Source organism: Camponotus floridanus, unplaced genomic scaffold (genome assembly GCF_003227725.1).
Source record: "Camponotus floridanus strain SB8 unplaced genomic scaffold, Cflo_v7.5 scaffold2, whole genome shotgun sequence".
In the NCBI taxonomy this organism is placed as follows: domain Eukaryota; kingdom Metazoa; phylum Arthropoda; class Insecta; order Hymenoptera; family Formicidae; genus Camponotus; species Camponotus floridanus.
In genome coordinates, this window is record NW_020229325.1 from 5,100,661 (window position 1) to 5,126,328 (window position 25,668).

A 25,668-nucleotide genomic window follows, 5' to 3' on the forward strand; every position below is an offset into this window, starting at 1 on the left:
ATGTTTACCAGAACGAGAGCACCGGCATCCAGTAATTATTTGGGTCACACCCTAAAATATTACTCTTGTTACCGTCCGCGCGCCGGCGCGTTTTATAGCACCCGGTATATATTGCCGGGCCGATGAAAATACGCACTTTGATAGGTCTCGTTCGCCTTTATGCGCATCCGTGTATATGCATTTCCATACCGTGCTGGATTCATTCATTTGTATCTCCCTGCGGGATTCTAAAGTCGCTTCACATACACATCTGCATAATAGTTGCTTTCGCAGAAATCGACCAGAATTATGTTATAAATCCAGTCTCTTCCAGCAGAAATCGATGCATTTCTGCGAAAGATTTTTCGAAAGCAGAACAGTCCCATTTATCAGCAGTTCTTATTGCTATTTATATTTTATTTTTTAATTTATATTTCATTTCCAATGTTATTTAAAATTTTGCAAAATTTAAAAAGTAATGACAATTAAAATTTAATTTTTTTATATCTCTTGTCTTTATTATTTTTTTAATAATATTATTTTATTTTAAGTCTTTATGAGAAATATATTATATATGAATGATACAAAAAAAATTTAGTTGCCCTATTCTAAACTACATATGTACATTATTAAATGTGTATTGAATATGGTGAAAACTTTTAATAGCGCTTATAAAAGATTGCTCGTTAAATGGCTATAAATACTCAGTTGAATGAAATTGTATATTAATACATTTACGACGATATTAATCTGTTCGTATTAATTTATCTATGAAGTTTACTGCTTCGTTCCGCAACGAGATGTTTGCCAGATTGTATCATATCGTATCAACAAGTACATCCGCATCGTCATACGCGTCGCAAGTACACAACGAGCGAATACAAATAGACTTATGCGATTTGCTCCCGAAATGTCAATCGTCGTGCAAAGAGAGAGAGATCACAATTCCGTTTTATTTCCCAAATCTTGAGCTCACTCCAACCGCGGAAGACGTTTATTGCGGCAAATTAACGACGCCCCTCAGACACTTCGCGTGAGATTAGAATAGGCGTTGCAAGGACGTCGGGCGTCTCGCTGCCTCTGAAACCTCATGCTTAGAAGGGAAACGAAATGACGAAGATTTCAAAATGAAGAAGCGAGAACGTTGAATTTCGTTCGCGAAACTAGACCAAAGCAAAAGTTTAAATACTACGTATTTATAAATAATTTACATTATGCATATTTACAATTTTCAACATATGGTGCGAGGAATCTCGCGAAAAAAATCTCTCCTTTTCATTCATTTTCGTATCTTCGTAACAGTATCATAAATTCTCCGTAACGAGTCGAAGAGTAATATCCGAGGAAACGTTGCATCTCCCGCGTGACAACGACTCGCAAGGGAATTGCATTCGCGATTAATCTCGAAGCCGCTAAAAAAATCCGCGATGGAGGGGAAGGAGTCGCCGGAAAGAGTGCCCTGTCCGAGACGGAAACTTACGGCATTTGCGGTACGTTAAAATACCAGAACGCGCTCATGTATTTTCACGTTTCCGTTACCAGACTGCGGCGACGAGAATCATCGTACACGCGCTTTTATTCCGCACAACGACAGCATCCGCGTCCGGAAATACATAGCAGTAGGAACACGCTTCGGGGATCATTTATTCGGCGACTTAATGGTGCTGGGGAATGCGAGAGTGGAGGAGGACGCGTCATGTTGACACCGAAATGGCGCCATGCGGACGCGTTTGAGAGTCATCGTCAAATTGATGCTTGCAACATGCGCGACATCGCGTATCGAGAAATTTGGGCGCCTTCTTTCTTTTCTTTTTTAAAAAAAAAAAATCTAACAATTGCGACCTAGATTCAGAGACGAAAAATTCTGACAGCCTCGAATCAGTCTCTTCCGCGATTACTGATTATTCCGTTATTTGTAAAAAAAAGTTTGCGATACAATGTAGTAGCACGACATGCCATGCATAAAATTAATCGCGTCGGAAAGAGCAAATAAAATACGATATGAGAGACAAGAATGTTTTCCTCCTCGCACATGCAGCGCTGAAAACGCCACCGGCGTTTCACGAGCAACGGAAGCAGCTGGAGCGAGCAAAGACAGGCGATCTGCTGAAGGCGAAGATCCAGCAGAGACCAGGTAGGGACGAGCTCGTCCGACAGCACATCCTCGAAGATGTGGGTCACGTGGATCCGAGTCTGGCCGAGCGGCAACGGATGCTGAAGAAGGCCAGGCTAGCCGATCATCTCAACGATCAGCTCAGTCATCGACCCGGACCGCTCGAACTCATCCAAAAGAATATCCTTCATACTGAAGAGCCCATCGAGAGGGCAGTCAAAGGTATCAGTTATCTCGACAGCCTGTACAAAAATAAAATGATGATACAATTATTTATGATGTAAAAAAAATGCAATGTATATAAAAATAAGTAGATTTACTATGCTTTATTATTAATTAACGTTACGTCACATGCAAAGTTATATATCAAGTTTTTGCAATCTTTAATTACTTTACGATTTAATTCTTCCCCTAGAGGGTCACATTCCCTTCAAGGCCACCTGCGAGGGGCAAGTGACGAAGCCCCAGCATCCGGACCACTACATTACCTTCGAGGATGACTCCCAAAGTTCGGAGGGCGCGCCCTCACCGCAATTGGAATCGCGGTCGTCGGACGTTCTGGAAACCGCGGCGGCCTCCGCGGGTATCGTCACAGTTTCCCTCAGCATACCCACAACCGGCGGCGCCGTTGTGGTCTCGTCGACATCCCCTGTGTTTCAGCAGACATCCACGGAATCGACGATACAGACCTTCGCCGAGCTTTGCAACACCGTTGTAGGCTCGCAACAGCAAAGTCAACAACAACAAATCCAGCAGGCTCAGCAGCACACGTCTACGCAGGTAAATTCAAAGTAGCAATGATGGTAATTTTTTCGATTCGTTGTGACGGGTATTACAGTAGTAGCTTCGTTGTAAGGTTGATTTATTTTTAAAGAGCTAAACGATAATAAAAGCATTAATCAAGCGATTGATTGCGACGATAATTCTCTAGTGCATAATTAGAAAGTTGTCAACAATTATATTGATAGCAATCTATATCACGGATCTCATTATGGAAGTTCAAAAAACTACCGGGCGTTCTCTTTCTCTCTTTTTAATAGGCGAGTCAGACGACAAATGGCCCGTCGACAACCCTCCTGCCACTGGCGCCGGCGCCGAGCCCGATGTCCCTGGGCTCAACCACATCCAGCCTGAGCCCTCTGTCCAACATCTCGATAGCGTCGCCCCCGGCGCCGCCGCCGGCGGCAATCACCCCGCGGCCCCAGCCGAGCCCGATTGCCGCCGTCACCACGTGCCAAAGGAGCGACGCCCCCGGAAAGGACAAGAACAGAAAGAAGTCAAAGACCAAGAGCCAGCCCAAGACCCGCACGATTAAATTCCACGAGTACAAAGTAAGTTCGCTTTCAATTTATTATGTCAACATTTCGACGACGAGAACAACCGTGTCATTCTATGTGACTTGCATAAATGAGAGCAATACGCGAAACGTTTGCGAGTTTCATTATTTTCTTCTTTTTTTTCTTTATCGCCAAGAGCTGCAGAATGATATTGTTCGTTCTCGTCTGGAGATATCGATTTTATTACACGGAGCGCATTATGTCTTCGTAATAACTATTGAATCGTGATGAAAGTTATTAAGGGCCATTCTCGAAGAGCATCGAAATTCTGACATCACTGTTCGCATTTGCGTCTTGGGAATTTTTAAACATGATGCATGTTGCGTAATAGCAAACTTGATTGATGAATCGAAAATTCGGATACTTTTTTTGATCACAATCTGTTTATTACGTATAAATATTAATTAGTAATATTAAACAATTAATAGTATTAAAATTGAAACAATAATTGCTACATTCTATATTTGTGCTAAAATTATTTTCTTATTTAATAATTAATTTAAAGGATAAAATGTAAAGATTAACAATAACTGAAATACAGAAAGATTACTCTAATCAAATCTAATTAAATATAATTTTCCATTAAAATATTATTTATTAATTTTTATTAATATAGTAGCGTTTATCTCAAAAGTTTTCGGCTTAAACTGTCTCTCTTTCGGCATAAAATTCGAGAGAAAAAAAATTTTACCGGAAATTCCTCCGTCATGATAAACGGCTAAAACGCCACGGACGAGATGCAAAGTATCTTCTTCGATCGAGGCACGACCGAAGTGTATATACAGAGGCGCGCGATAATTATCGTGTACCCGGGATCGCCGGGTGGCACTACAAACTAGTTCCCGGGCAGTGCGGGCTAACGGAGAAGCCGCATTTCGGCGTGGCAACAAGCACGGCAAAAAGATGAGACGAGCAAAAAGGACGGCTCGAGAGCAAGAAGAAGAGCGGAGGAGGTGGCCGAGTAGGAAGAAGGCAAGGTAAAAACGAATACGGAGCACGGACCGTGAATCTCGGCTCCAGTGGACTGCTGCGGTGGACAGACCGGGGCCCGGAGGAGCAACTCCTCGAAGGGAGATCGTATCGGGTGATTAACTCTCGCGATCTTCCGAGAGAGGGAAAGAGAGAGAGAGAGAAAGAGGGGGACTCAGGACCCACCTCGTTAGCTCTGAGTAATTCGAGCGCTAATTGCACCTAAGAACGGAGGAAGCCAAGGAACGAGCGGCGAGAGCGGATCATCCGCTCGGGGTTTCCTCCTCCCCGAGCCGAGCCGAACCGAACGGAGCGGCCGAGTCGTCCAGGCCCAAAACACCCGAGATACGGTTTGGCCGGTGTGAAAGCGAGCCGGGAATGGGCGTGCAAATGAGGGCGCAGAAAACATCTTGATGTATCATTTATCACTCGGTGCGGCCTGCAGAGCTACGTCACCTACCTTCGTCTTCTCCTTCGCGATGCACCGAAAACGTCAGACAGTGATGTCAGAAAAAGTATTTCAAATCTGTTGACCGAGTGTGAATAGCGTTACGTAAATCGAGATGCACAAAGACAGGTTTTATTTTTCGAGTTTTTTATCATCAGGCTTGTTCGATCGTGAAGCGAACGAGTGATTAAACGCGCGTTGGGTTTCTTCATATTTTCTTCACAATATAGTACAACTCGACTCTTTGCTGTAGGGTCCCCCAAACGCGCAGAAGACACCAGTGTCGTCTAGCACTTCCGGTCTTGGCGCCGCGCAACCCGGTGAGACCAGTTATGAACTGCTCCTGCAGCAGCAGCAACTGTTCCTCCAATGGCAACTCGAGTGGCAGCACAAGGTACTGACGCGTGCAATGTAACCAGTCAAATTTTTTACAATAAAAAATTCTACATTTATCTCAATTTTTCGCACAGAATACTATTTTATCATTTTATATTGTTTCTGAAAAGCCTTATTGAAAAAATTCCCAAAAAATTTCCACTCTTTAAGTATATTAAAATATTTAATGTGAAACGAATATTCTATTGATGAAGCTACAAGATTAAAACATTTTTTTTATTCAGTATCCACAGATTATCTTGCCGGCCGCGCAGAAGCCGCTGTCACTTACAAGTAGCAGTGCAAGTGATGCTGGTAGCGTGAGCGGAAGCAGTGCAAACGCTGCTAGTCCAGCTCCTTCAAATTCTTCGAACAATCCTTCGGAGCAACCTCCGTTGAGGCCCTTAGGCAAGCTGGAAGACATGAAAGGTATCAAAATACATGACAAACACGAACAAAATTCGACATAAAAAGCAGAAAATAATTTCGCGCATTGCATTCACAGTGAGCGATCTCAAGGTGGAATTGAAACGACGGAATTTGCCGGTGTCGGGATCGAAACCGCAATTGATTGAACGATTAAAGCCCTTCACGGAATCATCTAGTAGCAACTCAATGTCCAACGGACCGCATGTAACGCATATGGGTCACATCTTAATGGATACGCCTGGCCCGATGGCAACGGACGAGTCCAGTTCTCAAGCCAAGAGTCCGAGTTGTATCGTGAAGGACGAACCGAATAGTCCACGAACCGCCTCGCCTCACAGTAGCGAGCACGATGATCCGTCGAGTCCGCCAGGTAAAAAAACATCATCTCAATGCCTCTTTGTTATATTAAACACTACTTTAAATTTTTGGTGTGCGCGTGCGAGAAAGACTATGAGACTTTCAAGCGAGGCCATTGATTCGAGAGACAACATACACGTGGGTGTTTTTACGACGTAGTTCGTGTTTCAGGAGATGATATCATCAAGGTGCAGAGGAGACGGATAGAGGAGTTACAACGCGAGCTGTACAAGTCGCAACAACAGCTTCAGCAAATCCGCCAGACGCAGCCAGCCACGGTGCGCGCCGAGAAGCTGGTCCTCCAGCAACACATACAAAATAAAATGCAACAGCAACAATTACAGTTACATTTACAACAGCTTCAACATCTACAACAGCAGCAGCATCAGCAACAACAACAACAACAACAGAATCAACAACAATCACACCAACAAACGCAACAACAAGCCACAATCCAACAACTCAATGCGAAAGCGAGTCTCGCGGCCTTTTTACAGGCACAGCCAAATAATGCGACCGCCATTCTCGATTCTGCGACTCTAACTGCGATCAACAACAAGAAAAATCAGTCCAAGAATAGCACTACTGTTCAAATACCTACAGCGATCGTTCTGAATCTGGCAAAACCGACCAAGCTGAATGGCTCATTGCTCGGTGCTCTTGTGGCTCAGGCACAAGCTCAACAACATCAAACAACTACCTCTGATGACAGTAAGCCGCCACCGCCGCAATACGACGAAGCCGCTAAGTTGTTGAAGGTATAATCATAATTTTCAATTTTTTTTTCATCATTTTCAACATTTCTTCTAATGTTTTATAAATCTATAACGTTATAATTATGCGCATTTTTAGGTTAAAATCGAGCCGGTTCAGAAAAATCACATAAAGAGCCAAGAGGTTGACGATGTATTAGAAATTCTCATCAGGAATGGCGAATTACCGCCGAGTGCCGCGCAAGATCCGGCTACTCCTACGACTCCGAATCGTCAGCTGCAACAGAATCTGGTTTTTACCGCGCCGGCGGACAGTCCAACTCAATCCTTGGTCTTTACAGCTGCTAGTCCAATGAGTCCCATCAGTCCGATACCGATGGAAGTATCCCAGAGCGGTTGCTCAAGTCCATCAACACCGGCACCGCCACCGCCACCGCCGTTGCCGTTAACGGCATTTTCCATTCAATTACCCAATGCGTTGCAACAATTGCAACAGCAGGAGGAGATCTCGTCCTTCAGTACGGATCTTTTGAATACCGAGGCCGAAATGGACACCGCTATGTTGCTCAGTCCTCAATCGACGCAACAAGCATCTCCAGATCCTCAGCCACCGCAAGAAGTGACTTCTTCAGATAATGCGAATTTGGATCTCAAAGTAAGTCTTTCTTTTTTCTTCTGGGAAAAAATTGTATTGAGAAAGAAAATTATGTTCTGACATAATAATTAAAATAATATGTAATACAATTATCAAAAGTGAAAATATATATAGCACTATTATTCTAATTGATATTTTATTCCTCAGGAACTAGGACTGGATTTAGAAACGTTAGATCCAATGGATTTTGTCCAGTTGGACTGCGACATGCCAATGGATATGGACGATCCGGATTGGTTAGACTCTCTGATGCCGCAATCGCCCACAACTTCTACAACATTGTCGTCATCCAACCATCAATCTACTATGCCGTCGATTAGTCTCTCGTCCGCCACAGATATCTATGACCCGCTCTTAGGCAGCAATCAGTACTCCTTTGATCTCTTTAATATGGAAGACTCCGATTTCAAGATGTCATCCGATTTATCTCCAATGACATGGGACAAAGTAGACTTCGCGACCTAGCCCAAGATACTCTTTCGTAATCCGGCATTATGTACTTAATTCTTGGTAAGCAAACAAAAATATAATTCGAGAGAAAGAGACAAAGGGATGCGAATAGTCAGATTATTATATCCATTTGGTCGGATTTATCCGGTGCATTTTATATAAATCGTTTCGCGACATCCCTCTTTACCTCTGATGCATCTTATGACGAGCATATCGATGTTACATCCAACATGTACTTATACGCGCGCATCGAGATAAAAAGTGTTTCAGCACGTTTTTTGCAGCACAGGTTAAGTATTGAAAACATAATCATACTGCTGAAAAAGATAGTAACGCAATCGTAATCGTAAATAACAAGCAAGAACGAGAAGAATATGGACCAGTCCTTACAATGTTTGACGCGCGTGTTATCGCGCATTCTTTCTCGATTAATGACTACTAATTACACATTGTTACTTTGATCGATAAATATGATCGTTTTCGCGAAATAATCATCCGATAAATGCTTAGAATGAGCTTTGTGAGTGTTTCCCTTCTGGCATTCATGTAAAATTAAAATCCTCGATTAAATAGCAATGTGCAAGAATTAGAGTGAACGCTCTTATATATTAGAGGGAAAAGGACGATAGTTCTGGAAACAATTGCAATACTTTCAAAATTCTCCAAAGAATCTGCTTATTATACATTTTTAAGCTAGTTTTTACTGTTCAGTCGTGTGTTGCTTTTAATAATTGCGAGAAATATCGTGTGTGTCAAACAAAAGAAGATGAGAAATACTGCGTATATATGATCTTCTCGAATAAATTTTCCGCCCCCTAAATCGCTATCCTCCGCTCTCCCTTAATTGTAATCAATCGTAACATAACCGCATAATTATATATACTTACAAAATCTAATATAATACGATAATAATAATAATTATTATTATGTAAAAGTATACATATATACGCATATATATACGTATACACATATGTAAAATATACTTATATGCGCTTGACATCTGCGAGTCAACTAACGTTTAGATACGCGAGTTCAAGGACTTTTCAGCGCAGTTATAAATATTTTCTAAGCTACAGAGCATGTGATGTTAGGAATTATTGCGTATTTTAATCGATAATCATTAATAATAGAGATGAGAAAAATCGTGGGAAAGGCTGCGCGCGAACAAGCTGCACAATCGTGCCGGGATCGGTTGCCACGGTGCAGTCCTTTGATCCTTCTCCCGCGACTAATTAATCTTTTTGAGATGTTTTGTAACATTCCATGTTTCCAAACTACGAACAAGAGAGATCAAAGCCACGCGTATCACGAGCCGCAATCATTACGCACATCGCATAAACGATTGCTATATTAATCGAAGAATCTTGTCTCGGAAATGTTGTGTCGGGTTATACAGTTACTTTGTAAAACTCTATCGCCGTGTATATTTCTGAAACGTTCTTCAAAGACCAAGCGGCTTTACGCGTTGACGTAACGACGAAGGACTGTGCCGGCGAGCTCGGTTATAAGGGAAAGAATATGTATGTATGTATGTTGCATGTATGGGAAATTGTCTTAAAGAGCGTGGATGCTTATCTGTGAAAATATAAGAAAATCTCGGCTTAATTGCAACATGACAAAATGATAACATTTGCATGACAAATCTGATCTTTGAAAAAAATCCAGCAAACATTTAAATAATGTAGAAATATGTGGAAATATTTTTTATATAATAATATATAATTGTATAATGTAATATTTTTGCTTCTAATTATTTCAAAATTTAGATACTTTTTATCTAAAAAAATTTCTTTTTATATATTTGCAGTATCTTAAAATATCAATATTTTTCATAAAACTTAATAACAAATACATCGATATTTTGTTAAAATATTATAGCAACTGCAGATTTTTTTTATGATGTGTGTATATGTGTGTGCATGTGTGTAATATGTGTTAATGTTTATGGACAGCGATGGTGCTATTTGAAACCCCAATATACTGCGATCGATTCTCTTTGAAAAATATCGTGGTTGTAATTTTTAAAAAACCCTATATAGCGTTCCGAGTTTTCCTCGCGATGGACGTGCCTCGAAGTGTCAATTCACGGCGAAATTTTTAGTTCCATGCGGGACTGATATTGTATAGTATAAAGAATGTGAGAGAATATATTGTTTTCGAATGAGTTAGTAGTTTCGAATGAGAAAAGATTAACGAAGTTTGTTTTCATAGTCTCATTAATGAAATGGCATATTGGCTCGCGATCATCACTTCCTCTTCCCACGTTCACCAGAGAAGAAGCAAAAGAAAAAATACAACATTCCAAACATATTCATGCTCCACGGAAAATCCTTAAAATCTCGAGATACTGCCATGTTCCGTGTGCGCGAGAGCGCCTAATAGAGAGATGAAAAACGCGAGAACATGTATCATTGAATTCGAATTCGTCGAGACACGTGCAGAAGTAATTAACCCAAACTCAATGCATTTAATTAGGAGTCTTCCTTTTTCCCAGTCAGAAGTCTTGACTTTTACAGCCCATCGCAGAAACATTTCTTATTTTTATCGTACTGATAAGCGAACTTGATTCCGCAAATCTTATGAATTTCATAGTCTTGAGATTCATACCAATCGTGCCAATAGAACCGATCTCGATCACTTGGATACTTTTATAAATAGCATATAAATAGTATCAGAGCTCTCAAAAATATTTTTTTTCATATCAAGTGGCTCTTACGCTGGTAATCCAATTTGCAATGCTGTCGATTCAACAAAGACCGCTTTGTAATCGTGTTTTACTAACACTTGCATTTAATGTCTCATTTTTTAATCGCTTTCTTCTGCCGTTGTCTAAAGTTTCCAATCCTGAATCCCGTATTGTTAAAGCTTTTAAACTTCCAAGTTAATGATACTCTTAAGTACTTTTAAAGTATGGCCTGAAACAGAGATGTCTGTCAAAGCAAACGGAACATGGCATCGGGGTGAACAACAAAGGTGCCAAAAATGAATATTCCTTGCTATTAGCATCACTTAGAAAATTCACATCTCACATCTCACCATCCCTTGCCATGACAATAAAAGTTTTATTGTTCTGTAAAATATTGTACATATATAATATTAGAAAGAGAGATTTAAAAAAATGAGAAAGAAAGAGAGATATAGTGTACGCGTGCGCGCAAGTGTGTGTGTATGTGTGTGCTTATGTGTGTTATGTATGTATATGTGTGTTATGCAGCGGCGAGCTTGAAGTAACGAATTTATTTAGAACAATCAAAAGATGTGCGATCATATAATGAAAAAATCAGATTCTTATAAAGGATCTCTATTTTATCGAATTCGTGTCGCAGCGAGCACCATGCTTAACGTTGTAATCGCATAATTATTTCAATTGCAAGTCGTTCATCATGATTTTGCCGATGATTGATCGATCTGTCAGGCTGTGCGAATCTGGTAGTCTGTCGTGTGTAGTGCGTCTGCGCTGTATGTGCGTATACGTGTGAATAATGAATCTTTATAACTTGCGAGAGCAACCAAGAATGAAATAAACGCAGCCAAGCAAGGTGTAAAGCACATAAACCGATCGCATCTATACATAATATACAGAGCTTCATCAAGTATATAATGAACCGCGCGATTGCATCAAGAGGAAAGAAATATAATAGTGTCGCACGTGAACACACATTTTATACGCGCATTGCAAGAAGAAGAAGATGGTATACATAAGTATTTTATTATAAGTATCATTGAATTTATTGTAATGATATACTCTTAAGTAATGATCACGTAATTATTGCTAGAGAGAGTGTTATTTATTTTTATTTGTTGCGAATTTATCGATTGCCTTCCATTTGAGTAAAATAAATAAATATAAAGTTATTCGCTAAAACTCGTCTTTTTTCTATCTATTTTTCACATTATCATTATCAGAATTATGCATCAAAAAGTATTAATGAAAGGATTTAATGAGCAAAAAATAGTCACAAAATTAAAAAAAAAACATTCCTAGATTCTTCTAAGTTCATTTTATGTCTGCTACTAATCTCTTGATACTTTTCTGATTTTCAAGAGTTTACTTTCCTTTGACAATTTTAATTCCAAGAATGCGATCCTAACATTTTAAAAATTATTTTCAGTCTTTGAAATGCAAAAATTTTATTTTTTAAAATTAGAAAAGTCTTAAATTATAAATGATATTTATTATAATTGTATCATTTAATGCAATAATGATAAATATAATGAAATGTATAAAACATGTTTTCTAATAAATAAATAATGTATGAGAATCTAAAATATAAACTATCTTATATTTACAGAAGATCTCAATTTAATAAATTTTAATTATTTAATTATTTGATATAAAATATTTTAGTACGAGATATTATTAAAGACAGCTTTAAATTTTCTTGACTACGAGTGGGCTCGCTGGACACAGGGATAATAGAAGATTGATGACATTACTGGCCATTTTGATTGTACTAAAGACAATTTACAAGAATTATTTAATTACAAATATTGTAGATTAGCCAATTGTTATTATTGAGAATATAAAATCTTTTATATACCCATCTCAAAAATATCAAAATAAACAATTTATTGTATCAAATCTCTATTTTATTATTTTATCAACCATACCTTTGTATGGTCGAAAATCTTTATTTTATTACTTACAATAACATGCAGTAAGTTTTTTTCCAGCCACATTAATTTTCGTAAGACAATCGGTCTTTAATAATATCTCGTCGGTGATAAAAAACAATGATAAAAAACAATAGTGTGCAATCAGCCATTTTCGGAACACTATAGTTGTGTCAAAACCGGAGCATTATATAACAGCTGTTTTCGGAACACTCCAATCAGCTGTTTACGAAACGCCACTGAAATCAGCTGTTTCTAGAATAGTCAATCATTTCGTCGTGCAGTGAATTTATTTCAGTTCATTTTCCTAAATTAGTGTATTTGCAAGTGTATTTTTTAATTGTCACAAAGTGTATAATTCAAAATGCATTCAAGATGCAAAATATAATCTGGTAAAACTAACATCACTTAATACATGTCAGGTTAGAAGAATTAACCTCGCAACTAACTGATCGAACTGTATAAGTGTCAAAATTGTCAGGTATAGAAATTATTAATTATTTTCTAAGTGAATGAAATTGTCATTCATTGGCAACACATATATTTTAATTATAATTTTTAATTTAACAAATTATTATTTATAAGATAAATATATTTTACAATAACTACAAGATGATTCCCATATTTATGCTTAAAAATTCTGAAATATATAATAAAAAAAATATAATTACATAAAATTAATGTAAATTGTTAATCTGCTGTGTAATAATTTATTTATATCTTTTTTTTCGTATCTTTTTTGTAAAATGGTGTAATTTATATATCATCTATATTTACTTTACATAGGTATTTTGTGGTATTTAAGAAATTTAAATATTTTAACTGTGATAATGAAACGTAAAGCCGAATCAAATACGAGTAAATCAGTGGATTTAGATAAAAGTCACTGGTCTGCTGGTTTACTTAAATCAATGAAAGATCCTGAATGTATAGTCAAGGAAGATGACAAAATAATTGTCATTAAAGATAAGTATCCTAAAGCACAATTTCACTATTTGGTTTTACCAAAAGAGGATATTTCATCCATATGGCAAGTGAAAAGGAATCATCAAGATTTGCTAATGCATATGCATAATATTGCTCGTGATCTTGTAGAAAAACAAACAGATCATGAATTCATGTGAGTTTCAGATTAAAATAAAACAATAGTACTCATAATATAATAACAGTAATAATATAAATATATAATGACTTCTAAAATAATTTTAAAATATCTATATAAATTGAATTATATTATTGTATAATATATTTGATAAGTAAAATTATGCTATTTTATAATTCTTATAGCATAGGTTATCATGCGATGCCAAGTATGCAAAGGCTGCATTTACATGTAATAAGCACGGATTTCAATAGTCCTTGTCTTAAAACGAAGTATCATTGGAATTCGTTTACGACACCGTTCTTTTTACATTCTTCAGGTCAGATAGCCTTATCCTAATCGATATCCTTATTTGGATAAGCGTTTTAGAAACAGATTGAATTTTAGATGTGTCCCGACAATTACACGAAGAAGGCGAAATCAAAAAAGTTTCTCCTGAAAGATGCAAAGAATACTTAAATACGCAATTAAAATGTCATAAATGCACACTACAACCGAAAAATATGCCAGCTTTGAAGAGACATATATTAACACACATTGATAAACAAAAGCAATAAAAACACTGAATATATATAAAATGTAATATAATTTGTATGTGAATGTAATTTAATTTGTGTTTTGAACGTATATAAAATGTAACGTCTAACTTTTTTTCTCTCTGATATAAAATTATAAATTATTTCCAGAAAATGAATTACATACTTACATATATATTATTTAAATAGAATTTTTATATCATGATGTATGGCTTGATAAAAAAAACTAGCAAATTTTAAGTATTTGATACATTATGTATTTTAGAAATAAAATAAAATATTAATACACGATACAATTTAAGACTCTTTTACGCTACATAAATTACTATTTTAAAAAATAAATTAATATTTCTCATAAATATAATCTTACGTAATAAGTCGAATCGAAGGAACATTTTGGGATAGGAATTTCAGTTTGTAAAATGAATCGAGTGAACACAGGCTTTTTATGTGATATTTCGGAAAATTTACTATAAATAAATTTTATGTTATCCTTAATAGATCTTGGCGCCTATTAATATCAATTACATTCTAACTATTTACAAAGTCTTCTCGTAGGTTGCGCGAGTGTACATTGACGGTGTGTGTTTGTACGTATAAGTGTATTATAAGTATGTGTGTATGTGTCGTATATATTATACTTAATCTGTATACATTTAGTAATACTGCAATTTATAGTTGAAGCGTTTCTGCTGTATCGAAACAGTAGGCATTTGAATATTCGCAAGGCCTTGCTGTTATTGCTTGCGTGTTTCGCAGATTCATAAACGGTTCCGCGACGGTGTAAGGATTCCGATTTAAGTATTCAGTTCCTCTGGGCAACTCTCTTTTTAGCTTAGTTAAATTAACTATCTCTTCTCTTAGGGAACATAGCGCCTCGCCATGTCTCCCTACAAAGTCACGTTGGAATCGACTATCTTATTATGATATAATGTAATGAGAAAGGGGTATTTTTTTAACGCACAGAGTCCGAATAGGGCAACAGAAATCTGGAAAGCGGTATTTGACCATAAAAAAAAAATGTTCGTCAACGTACTTTGCCCTTTTCGAAAAATCGATGCGTCATCGATTTCCCCATCGACTACCCCTGAGAAGAAGCACGCGTTCCCATCTGAAAGTTTGCAAGGCCTGCATAAAACGTAGGACCCGCAAAGTTTGCCGCGATGGAAACGACGCGTCCGATCCGTTCTCCCTATCTCGTATATAGAAAATGAAAAAATTTTGACGCGTATGTGTGTGTGTGTGTGTGTGTGTGTGTGTGTGTGTGTGTGTGTGTATGTATGTGTGATACGAGATCGGCGATCGGATTTGTAGTACGTAGTCTCTCTCTCTGCGGAAAAGAAGCACAACGTTGATGCGTTGATGTGTGATACATATTTACATATACTCGGATATTATATTTATCTACGTTCGAAAAAATATATTATATATATAAAGACTTCGCGCGATATATATGTATATATATATATATATATATATAAACCAAAAAAAGTTTCGCGACAAAAGCACGTGCTTCGTTTGCGATGGAGAGATTACGCTGCAAAAATCGAGACGCGATTCGCTTAAAAGAAAGTTTTAAACTAGGTGAACTTCTCTCTCGGCGGTTCTCACTAGAAAAAAGAAAAGGGAGTCTGATCGGAACACGACGATGGTTGTTCGCCCGTTCTCCTTTTTCGTCCGCCCGCACCGTACGCAGCCCGCCAAAAGCGGTCATTTTGAGCAAAGCCACTGGGCAAGCGAGAACAATGTCAATTCGTAAAAGAACGAATCGCCATTTTTTCGAACATTGCACGGCGCAACGCGCGCAACCACCGATCAACCGTTCCAATCGTCCTCCCAATACCCTGTTTATGTCTGCATCGTGCGAGAGAGAAAGAAGGGGGAAAAACGACTAAAGGAGATTCTTTCGTTTTAGCGGAATCGCGAACGAGCCGTACCGAGGATCAACGAGAATTAAATCTAAGCGCGGTTTTAATCTAACAAAACGTTTATACACGATTTCCTTTCCTATCTATTATTCACATTTTTCTCATAAATATTTTATACACGTATATATATATATGTATATATATCTATATATCTTTTGTTGCGCGTATATATTTAGTAATATACAACTTTATGTACATGTTCGGTCTACGGCTCGATTGTGATATCCCTGGTCGAATCACGCCTCGATTTTCTCTCTTATCAATGCGATAGTATGTATTTACAATAAACGTATATACTTAAGAACAGCTAAGTCTAACGACAATAGTTGACGTGTAATATAGAATATATATAATATATATATGTACGCAATAACGTATAGCAACAACGCAGTGGTGACGATAGTAATAGATAATAGTAGTAGTAAGAGCGAGATATATATATATATATATATAATAATATAAATAGTAAATACAGTCGCAGAGTGTGGTGATAGTGATAGTGTAACACTAGTCTCTGTAATCTCTATATACGACGAGTACGTTGCGATCCTCTCGCACTATATTTAAAAAGAAGGAAAATTATAATAATCAAGAATAAATAATTCGAGGCAAGTAACGATAGGAATAAATAACAAAAAGCGAGGTCGTGTAATAATTAAATATCTAATTTATATTTTATATGCGAGCAAAATGAATACTCGTAATACTCGTACGCATACTCGACTGTCGCAACAATCACGCGGGCGATAATAATTATAATTTCTCTAAAAATTATACCATAATAATCGCACTAATGATGACGTAATCGAACGACAGTACGCTCTAAACAAATTTTACTAGCGTTTCTTAAAGCTAAGCAACTCTCAAATGAGTCTATATTGCTATCTATCTAAGGTTCTTTCTCAGGTATGTAAAGTCTTTTGTGCAAAGGAGGGAAAACGAAGTCGGTTTTCTCGTTCTCTATGACCCGTGTTCTCCACCGCTTCCTCTTTATATGAACGAACGTGCGGAGAGAAATACAAAGACCGATATCTCCCTTTTCTCAATTTCCGCTTCAATCTAATCATCAATCGCGCACGCTCGAATTCACGAGGGCCACGACGAAAAAGTGGAACTAAGCGGGGACAAAAACGCGCGTAGTAAGACAACGATACTTGTTCTTTTCCTATTTACGTATCTACTATGTTACAGGATAATAAGTGTTTTTTACGCGGCCTGCTCTTCATAGAAACGTGCTATAATATTTACAGAGAATATTTACGAAGGGAAACAAGAATACGAACAAGAGTAACGAGGAACGACGATGGTGACGAATAATATTGTATATGTGTGTACGTATATGCATGTGAGGGGAGCATGTATGTGTGTCATGTACGTGTGTAACATAGCGAAGAGAGCAAAGATCGCCCGGAACGTCGCGAGATTCCGGGGATCCTTTACAGGCAACGTAAACATCTCGTTAAAGCTGCACTGACTCGTTATCCTCCATTGTCCTTTTTGGCTAACCTCGACTAAATTGACTTCTAATTCGCAACGACGTACGCTGGGGTCGCGTTTTTGATTTCATCTAAATATTGCGCCGACGCGTATCAATTTGACTACACTTAAGAATAAAGTACAATAAACTATAATAGCACCGTGCGACGCATCACGAGGTGCCTGTAGGCAAGAGAAGATTTCCTTCCGGAATGCGCAACCCAATTTTTTCTTTTCTTTTCCTTTTCCCCTCTCGAAACTGCGGATTTGCAAGAAAATTTGATCATATGTGGGATTATGCGGGACTACGTATCGCGAGAATACTAAAGCATCAAAATTTATGAATGCGTGGACTTTATCTTCCTTTGCCCCAGGTGACCTCGATCTCACGCCCGAGTTGAATACATCGCACGGCAGCAGATGCCGCAAATACACGCAGCCGAAGCCTTAGCTAAAAATTTCTCTAATTCTCCGTCTATCCTTGTTTGTTTTACACGCGGTTTCAAACGGCCGCATGCGCGTCGTGCGATTCTTTCGCGAATAATGCGATTCTCCTCTAAAGGGTCTAACAATAATAAATAGCGAACATAAGTAAGATAATAAACATCGCACGACGATCCTCGACGACGGAGAGAATCGCGTTTCGGAATTGTTATCTAATAAATTTTTTGTCTAAACTGTACAGAGCGCGGTTCAGCGCGCGACAAGTCTACAAGTCTACTTTTTACAACGGGCTATACGCGAACAATCGATTCGCCGTCTTTTCTGTCGAGAACGGTCCGATCTTGGTGATCGTCACTCACTGACTTTACCATTGCTCGTTATGTGTTCTGTATTTCGAATTTCTCCCGAGCGTCCTTTTCTAAGCGGCAGTCGTCTCCTGCAGGCCGTAGCAATGGACCCGCATCTCTTCGATAGCTCTGCACCATTCCAATGCGAATCCCTCGGGATCTTCGAGATAGTACGTCCTGTTTGGCTGTAAACGAAAAGATAAAAAGTTAGATATACTGTGCATATACTCCTTCGATAGATAGAATGGCTTGAAACATTTTCAATTGCGATTTTCTTCTTTATCAGAAAAGTATTTAAAAAAATATAATACGTGTCGTCTTAGTTTTTTTTACTGTGGAGTAATTTAAAAACACTCACCGTATGAACGAAGAAGATTTTGAAATTTTTCGGCTCGACCCTCAGTTCAGGGCTCCAGGGTATCTCGCCCTTGAGCACCATATTGAAAGGATCGATATAGTATAGGTGCGGTCCAGTAGTTAGCAGGAGCATTCTTCGTCTGGTGAACAGACCTTTCCTCTTGTTGACAAAGCCCTGCTTCAGTATCAGATTGCCCTCGACGAAGGTATCCCACTGATTCGTGGCGCGCTGTTTCTCCAGCCGCATCCTAATCTGCTCCGGCGTTAGATCAGCAATTTTGGCGCCGCCGTCGATGTTATTGTTGATCCTTCTTATTGGCTTCACCGCAGTCGCGGTGGTCTTGTTGACAGGTTTGTTGACGGCGCTCCGTTCCACGCTGGTAGTATTGGTGGTGGTGATGTCATCATCGTCGTCGGTGTCCTCGCCGATACCCAGTCCGAGGAGCCTAGTAAGTTGTTTGTCGTCCAAGCCAGGTTCGAGATTGTCGGGCACTCTATACTGCGATCTCAGCTCCTCGTGCTCCGACGTACCGGGAAGATACGGATAGATCGGCGGTGGTGTCTGCTCGTGGAGGGTCTCGAAATTAACGCCCTCGAAGAAGGGATGCGCCCGAATGCTGGGATAACCGTCACCATGCGCGTCCAGAGCGCCCAATCGTTGTGTCGGCTCCAGGACCAAGAGTTGACTGACAAGCGACTTTGCCAGCTCGTCGAAACCGTCCGGTATCTCGTATTCGAGTTTCAGGATCTTTTGGAATATCATGTACTCGCTTCTAGAACGGAAAGGCGGCAAGCCGGCGACCATCTGGTAGACGATGCAGCCCAGGGCCCAGAGATCGGACGCCCTGCTCGCCGTTTTGTCGGTCAGTAACTCTGGTGACACGTACTGAGCGGTACCGACGAAGGAGCCCCTGCGTTCCCTGCGGTATTGCTGTTGCTGGGCGTCCGGGTCTCCGTCCGAGGTGGTGGTGGTCGTCGTCGTCGTCGTTGTCGTCGTTTTCCGATTGTCGAGAATCTTGGCGCTGCCGAAGTCGGTGATTAGCACGTGCATCTTCTCGTCCAGCAGGATGTTTTCCGGCTTGAGATCCCGGTGAATGATACCGAGTCCGTGCAGGTACTCGAGACCGCGCAGAATCTCGGCCGAGTAAAACTTGGTGCACTCGATGTCGAAGGAGCCCACCTTGTTGATGTATGGCAGGAGCTCGCCGTTTTTAGCGTACGACAGGACGAAGTAGAGTCTCTCACTGTCCTGGAAGGTGCAGAACAAACGCACGAACGAATGTTTGGCGTCCGCGAGCATGTTCAACACGTCCTTTTCGAGCTTTACATACTCGGACTTCTTCTCCTTAAGTATGTGACGCTTCTCGCACACCTTGATCGCGTACTCTTTGCTGGTATGGATATCCTTGGCAATATAAACCTGTCGAATCGAAGAAGATTTGAGCTTTATTTCATACTTATTTTTCCACATTTAATTTAATCAAGTATTTAAGTATCTTATATTAATTTCCGTTACATGTAATCTTGCTTTACGTTTATATTCACACAGAAGGAGGTGCAAAAAGAGACTTACGGTAGAGAAGCTTCCTTCGCCGATCACCTTGCCAAAGATGAAGTCCTTTGGGGTACGCTTGTGCGATGGTGGGTTGATGGTGGTGAGGGTCGGGTTCGTCGTCGGTGGAACCCGGGGCGCCAGGGTGCTGGGCGGCGCCACCACACCATTGGTCACGTCGTTCGTCGGTGGAGACATTCTAGACACCGGCCCCTCCACCGTTACTGCCGGCTGTGGCGAAACGGTAAGCGCCTGGTTCGCCACACGCTGCAACCGAACATACGCGACTTGTCAGGCACACTACTCAGGCTCCACGATCATCTGGCACGTTCTATTTTCGCGCACGGATACCGATTTACTAAACGGAGCCTACAGCCTTGTCGACTTGCGACTTTTATATCAATAACTATTTATAATATAAACTTGATAAGGTGTCACGAGTCAAGAGTTACACGCGTGATAACCGTCGTTTTGCCTCTCGATTATCTTGCGATTCGTCGAGAATGAAAAAAAACGAGAAAGAAGAAGGAGGCGAGCGACGATCAGCGGGAATCAGAAAATTGCGGGATTAAGACGACCGCCTCATCCGCCCCTCTCGTGCACATTCGCATTGCGTCCTCATTATCCTTTCCGCTCCGGAAGACGCGAGAGACACTCGCGCAGAGGAGGAGGCACGAACCTCCCGTGTCCGGCATTTAACTCCTCTCATCCGCCAACGGTCGTCCGGTACCAGGAAATCACGTACCGGAAGCGTGACGTCACTGCGGGCCGGCACGTGGTCGCGCCGTGTCGTGCGGGTCAGTGGATGATGACAGCGCGGGAGGACAGAGCGACTGCGTTGTCACGCAGAAAAGTAGAAACGCATTCGCGCGGGCACGCGCGGCCCACGCGCGTTAAAGATCAAGGCTGCCCGCGGCCGAAGTCCAAAGTTTACGAGATTAATCGCGCACGTTTCGCTATTTTCATGTACATTTATTATTATGTATATGTATCTATATATACCTTTTTTACGCGGAAGCGCATCCTCTTTCGACTCGCGCGAGCTATATATGAAAGAAATATTCTCCGTGTTAGAGTTTAACGAGACTCGCTGCTTGACTTCGTTTGCACGTAGAACAGCTTTATAATGATGAGAATTTCAAGATGTATCGTCGAGGGGAAGGGGATGATTCCGTTAACAAGGTTGCGACGCAAAATCGAAGGAACAGGAACGAACTGTTTTCCCCGGCGGATTTCCTTCGTTACAACGGAACGATATTATTGTCAGCTATCTCTCTCGCTCTCTTCCTCTCGCAAGGAGAGAGAAAGCGTGATGCGTAGTGCGTAATTGCGACCCGTTTGCGAGACGCTCTTTATAATACGCTAAACGACTGGGCCGTTCTCTCACGCGCGCGATCTCCGGTTCCTCCTCTTCTCGTAAGAGGAAAAAAATCGCAAAGGGATCGGTACTGGAGCGTAAAAGGTATTATGGCGCGATACAGGTTGAGCAACAGATGTTCTACCTGGTACCTGCTCGCAGGGGGTTGAAGACGATTAAATACTGCTACGTTTAGAGAGGTATGAAATTCAATGGTCGAAAGGGTGAGAAGCCCTGAAACCGGCTTGGATAGAACGTGTCGAGTGCCCGGGTATTTCCGTTCCCGAAGAGAATCACGATCGCGCGTGTTCTCGCGAAATAAATGTCCCTTTACGTACGGTCCTAATCGTCCCTCGTTTCCGGCTCGAAAGACGATCGACCTCTCTTCTTTCCGCTGTCATTATCATTGCACTTCCGTCGAAAAACGATCCCCAGTAGCGTCTCATATACAAAGCATCGCAACAGGTTTCCCGCCCTCGACAGGATGCGCGCAATTCTTCATTCGTCCTCCTTTCTTTCCAGTCTTCACATTAATAAAGATATTGCAGAAAATAAAAATCCAAACTTTGAACTTTGAATTCTAGAAATTTCGTTTCTATTATAATTTTTACTAAATTTTTTTAAAATTAGTTTTTAGAATTAAATATCTATAATAAAGCTTGCGATATTAAAATTTCATTACTTAATGTTAGTCATATAGGAGTTTTATAATGAAACTTTTTCAATTCGAAAGTGGCTCGACATATTAATTACGAGAAAAATCCCACCAACCCGACTTTCATCCTACAAACATGCACCTGTCGCAAAATGAAATAAATAAATAAAAATAAAGCCCCGAACGTTATAAACTCATACATTCTTGGTTATATATTTTCATATCATTAATCTTTGCGAATATCTTATTAGAATTAAATAATGACGGAATAATTATGTCTACTCTACTGGAAATCATGGCATGATGGATGACGTGAACCTGCAACTGGCGACAGCCTTATGCGCAGTTTGTTGAATCCAGCTTTATTTGCGATTATTTGCGACAGCTGTTCGACAAGAAAAAACACTCTTCGACGATATGGAGAATCGTTCGCAATAATAATAATAGTAATAATAATAATGATAATAACAATAATATTATAATAATCGCCAACGAGGCGAGAGCAGGCACGCGCGAGAAATGATATAATCGAATAAATTGCGAGCCGAGCCGAGCGATTAATCTCGATTGTGATGTTTTCGCAATTATTTTCCCAAGCCGAGAGCGATTTATCACAGACCGGGAATGATTTCGGCGAGAATTGCATAAGTCGACGACGATAAACACGGGTCAGTTCTTCTTATTTTAATCTTTTCTTGCGAATCGCGTACACGGCCTGTCGTAATTTTCGGCGCGCGAATCCGGTGCGAAGGGTGAAAGAAGCCGCTAATAAAAATAAACCGTAAAACCCTCTCAGAAATCGTAAAACCAGAATGGACGGACGAACGTCCTACGAAAAACACGGGTAGGCATGTTGTTTGTGTAATAGCCGTGCAGGCGACTTAAGTTTTATCACTTCATCGAGCATTCGACTTTTATGATTTCCCGGCTCGCCTTAATGAAGTACTTGGCATTTGTCGGAGATGCAATGAGGGCGACAAATATTACGTATGTATTACTCCGGCATCCAGTTTCTTCGCAGGTGAAGAAAGCGCAGAGGAGAAAGAGTTTCTTTAAATCTTGTAACAATATTTTCTCTTAAAAATACAGTGATAGAAAGAAAGTGGAACAAACCAAAAAAACAAATACTACAATACAAATGCCATACGAATATGTTTGTATTGGAAATTGGAAAAATTTTCTCAAAAATCAAAAAATTTTTATAGTATAGTAAATAAGAAGAATAGAATATTAATCGAACAATCGAATGGCGAGAATACACGTGTAAAAAAAATAGCAAACAAACAAAATTTCAATTTCCGAATAAATTTCGCGGTATCAAGATCTCAAGAAAAATATTAATTGACTCTGCTGTCAATAATAACGGGAATAAGTAGAGAAATATCGAGGGAGAAATAATTCGCGGTACGAAGAAACCACGGATTAACGGCTCGCCAAAGAAATCTAATAAAAAAATATATCCGCTCGTGTGTCGTACACGTCATAACGGTGCGAGAAAGGGGAGAGAGAAATAAAACGGACGATAAAACCGAGGTCGGGGCGACGAAAAGCCGCAGGTACGGTAAATAGCGGTGAGATAGGAGCGATAAATACGCAACGCCCTAATTTCGCGCTACCCGCCCGTCGTCGGCCATCGATCACTCGTTTACGGGTGGAAGAAGGGGGAGTCGAACCATATGAGGTCGACAGAAATGTGGGGTATATAGTATATACTCGAGAAAGCACTCGCGGTGTACTCAATAGAGAGAGCTAAGATGATAAGAGCTATCGATGTCACGGTAAATCCACTCAAAATCGGCCGAAGAATAAACTGCTCATTTATCTTTAAGACATTCGATATTTAGAGAAAGCGTCCTCTCGGCACTGCAGAATTATATCCTAACGTCTTTCCTCTATAATCCAGGGAGAAAGAGAGAAAGAGAGAATGAGAGAGACCTAATACCGGACTCTGGGGGGCTATAGCTGACCCAGACTGATCACCGAGCCGGGTGGTACCAAGACGGGCGTATCGTCTTCGCGGAGGGCGAAAACCCACAGCGGTGGGCCCTTTCCTTTCCTCTCCTTATCTACCTTTTCTCGTTCTTCTTCTTCTTCTTCTTCTTCTTCTTCCCAGGCCGGTTACGAGGCGGGCCCCATGGCGTCAACCATCCGTGTCAGGCCGTCGACCTCGTCGACGAGCATTCGCCCGAGAATCAACGGCCCTTACTCGCTCTCTTCTATCTACCCCTCTCTCTCTCTCTCTCCTTCTCGCACGTTCGCCTTGACTCCGCCTTGCCCCGCTAGTTTATTTATTTGCTTATCTATTCCTTTTGCCGCCAGTTCTCCTTCATCCTGCCTCCGCGTGCCGACGACGACGATATATAATCCAACCACCGAGGCATCAAATACCGAGCGTTCCGCAAACGCAGAGAGTCTCGCCTCGATCGTCAGATATCGAGACGAGGTGGGGATCTCGCAGAAATAATCGATACGCGGACGACAGTCCATTGTGGAATGACCTGGGAAGATTTGCTTAGATCGCAGATACCGCGCGGAAGGAGGTGGGGTATTTCGCTGAAGTATTTGAAAAGCAATCGACGATATTTGAATTTCGACTGGTTGAGCAAAGGCCCCGAGAGGATGTGGCCGGCGACCCACGGTCCCGCAAAATTTTGTAACTGCTATTTATAGAACGAGTTCGCGCGAGGACGGTCAGCGCAGGATTTAGAATCTGAGAATTCTAAGGAAAGAAATAAAATATTTAAAAGAAATATATATATATATTCCTTTCTATAATCGTATGCAAAATTTCAATCTTTTAATTACCGGAATATATATTTTTCTCGCCGTTACTTCATCATTGATAGAATCAGAGAATAACTTCTACTCCGTACATTTCGATCGTAATCAAATAAACTGCGAGAGCAAAAATATCGCACGAAGAAAATGATGTTCCATTTGAAAATAGCACACCGTGCGAATCACACGAATCTTACTATTACACACACACATATACTATCGCCATCGTAGTTACTACTGCTCTATTCGTTTCGTATCTCGCGACGAAAAGGTTAAAGACTATTCTTGGAGCGCGTCGATACGCGAATCTATTTCCGGCGACGAGAGTATAAAAGGCGTGCGAAAAAGGAGCAGCGGCGGAGAAAAGGAAAGGTAAAGAGAAAGAGGGAAAGAGAGAGAGAGAGAAAGAGGGAGAGGGACTCGCGCGCAACACGAGAGAGATCGACCGCTTTCCGGTACCCTCAGTATGTACGTATCTCTAGCTCGAGTATGCGCTCGTTCTCCGTCGCATATCCGCTACGCGTCCTTAGGGGCCTCGTCCCAGGACGAAATAAACTATCCGCGCATATCTTCGCTCTTTCTCTCTCGCTCCCGCTGAATCACCCTGTATACACCACTACCATCCAGCGGCATTCCAACGGACATTCTAATTTTAGCCCCGTGCGCGTCTCTTCTCTCTCTCTCCCTCCCTCCCTCT

The 25,668-nt window shown here is 40.5% G+C and overlaps 3 protein-coding genes across 10 annotated transcripts in view; 2 read left to right on the forward strand and 1 right to left on the reverse strand.

Annotated features, from left to right (window-relative positions):
* LOC105258862 (MKL/myocardin-like protein 2) overlaps positions 1-9,515 on the forward strand; it is a 177,750-nt gene extending 168,235 nt beyond the window's left edge. For 5 of the 6 annotated variants that reach the window (XM_025408072.1, XM_025408068.1, XM_025408070.1 and 2 more), the window contains 9 exons: positions 2,018-2,314; positions 2,508-2,872; positions 3,133-3,423; positions 5,100-5,240; positions 5,467-5,650; positions 5,727-6,020; positions 6,167-6,765; positions 6,860-7,375; positions 7,523-9,515. In XM_025408072.1, the coding sequence (XP_025263857.1) occupies positions 2,018-2,314; positions 2,508-2,872; positions 3,133-3,423; positions 5,100-5,240; positions 5,467-5,650; positions 5,727-6,020; positions 6,167-6,765; positions 6,860-7,375; positions 7,523-7,840 (3,005 nt within the window). In that variant the 3' untranslated portion in view covers positions 7,841-9,515. The remainder of the gene's footprint in view (positions 1-2,017; positions 2,315-2,507; positions 2,873-3,132; positions 3,424-5,099; positions 5,241-5,466; positions 5,651-5,726; positions 6,021-6,166; positions 6,766-6,859; positions 7,376-7,522) is intronic. The other variant, XM_025408069.1, reaches the window with a different exon arrangement.
* Positions 9,516-12,664: 3,149 nt separating this feature from the next.
* Positions 12,665-14,114, forward strand: LOC105258852 (aprataxin). Its single transcript, XM_011270387.3, has 4 exons — positions 12,665-12,920; positions 13,226-13,559; positions 13,727-13,860; positions 13,929-14,114. Exons 2-4 carry the CDS (start codon positions 13,270-13,272, stop codon positions 14,096-14,098), a joined length of 594 nt encoding a protein of 197 aa, XP_011268689.1. The 5' UTR covers positions 12,665-12,920; positions 13,226-13,269; the 3' UTR covers positions 14,099-14,114.
* Positions 14,115-15,346: 1,232 nt separating this feature from the next.
* Positions 15,347-25,668, reverse strand: part of LOC105258854 (3-phosphoinositide-dependent protein kinase 1) — a 298,992-nt gene continuing 288,670 nt past the window's right edge. For all 3 annotated transcript variants that reach the window (XM_011270390.3, XM_011270392.3, XM_011270391.3), the window contains 3 exons: positions 20,203-20,448; positions 18,631-20,049; positions 15,347-18,457 (listed from right to left, as the gene is read on the reverse strand). In XM_011270390.3, coding sequence (XP_011268692.1) covers positions 18,344-18,457; positions 18,631-20,049; positions 20,203-20,448 — 1,779 coding nt within the window. In that variant the 3' untranslated portion in view covers positions 15,347-18,343. The remainder of the gene's footprint in view (positions 18,458-18,630; positions 20,050-20,202; positions 20,449-25,668) is intronic.

Excerpts from the sequence above, each read along its gene's own strand:
- LOC105258852 (XM_011270387.3), top strand. The coding sequence starts at position 13,270 with ATGAAACGTAAAGCCGAATCAAATACGAGTAAATCAGTGGATTTAGAT. Across the intron at positions 13,560-13,726 it reads CAAACAGATCATGAATTCAT|CATAGGTTATCATGCGATGC; the intron begins GTGAGTTTCAGA and ends TAATTCTTATAG. Across the intron at positions 13,861-13,928 it reads GTTCTTTTTACATTCTTCAG|ATGTGTCCCGACAATTACAC; the intron begins GTCAGATAGCCT and ends ATTGAATTTTAG.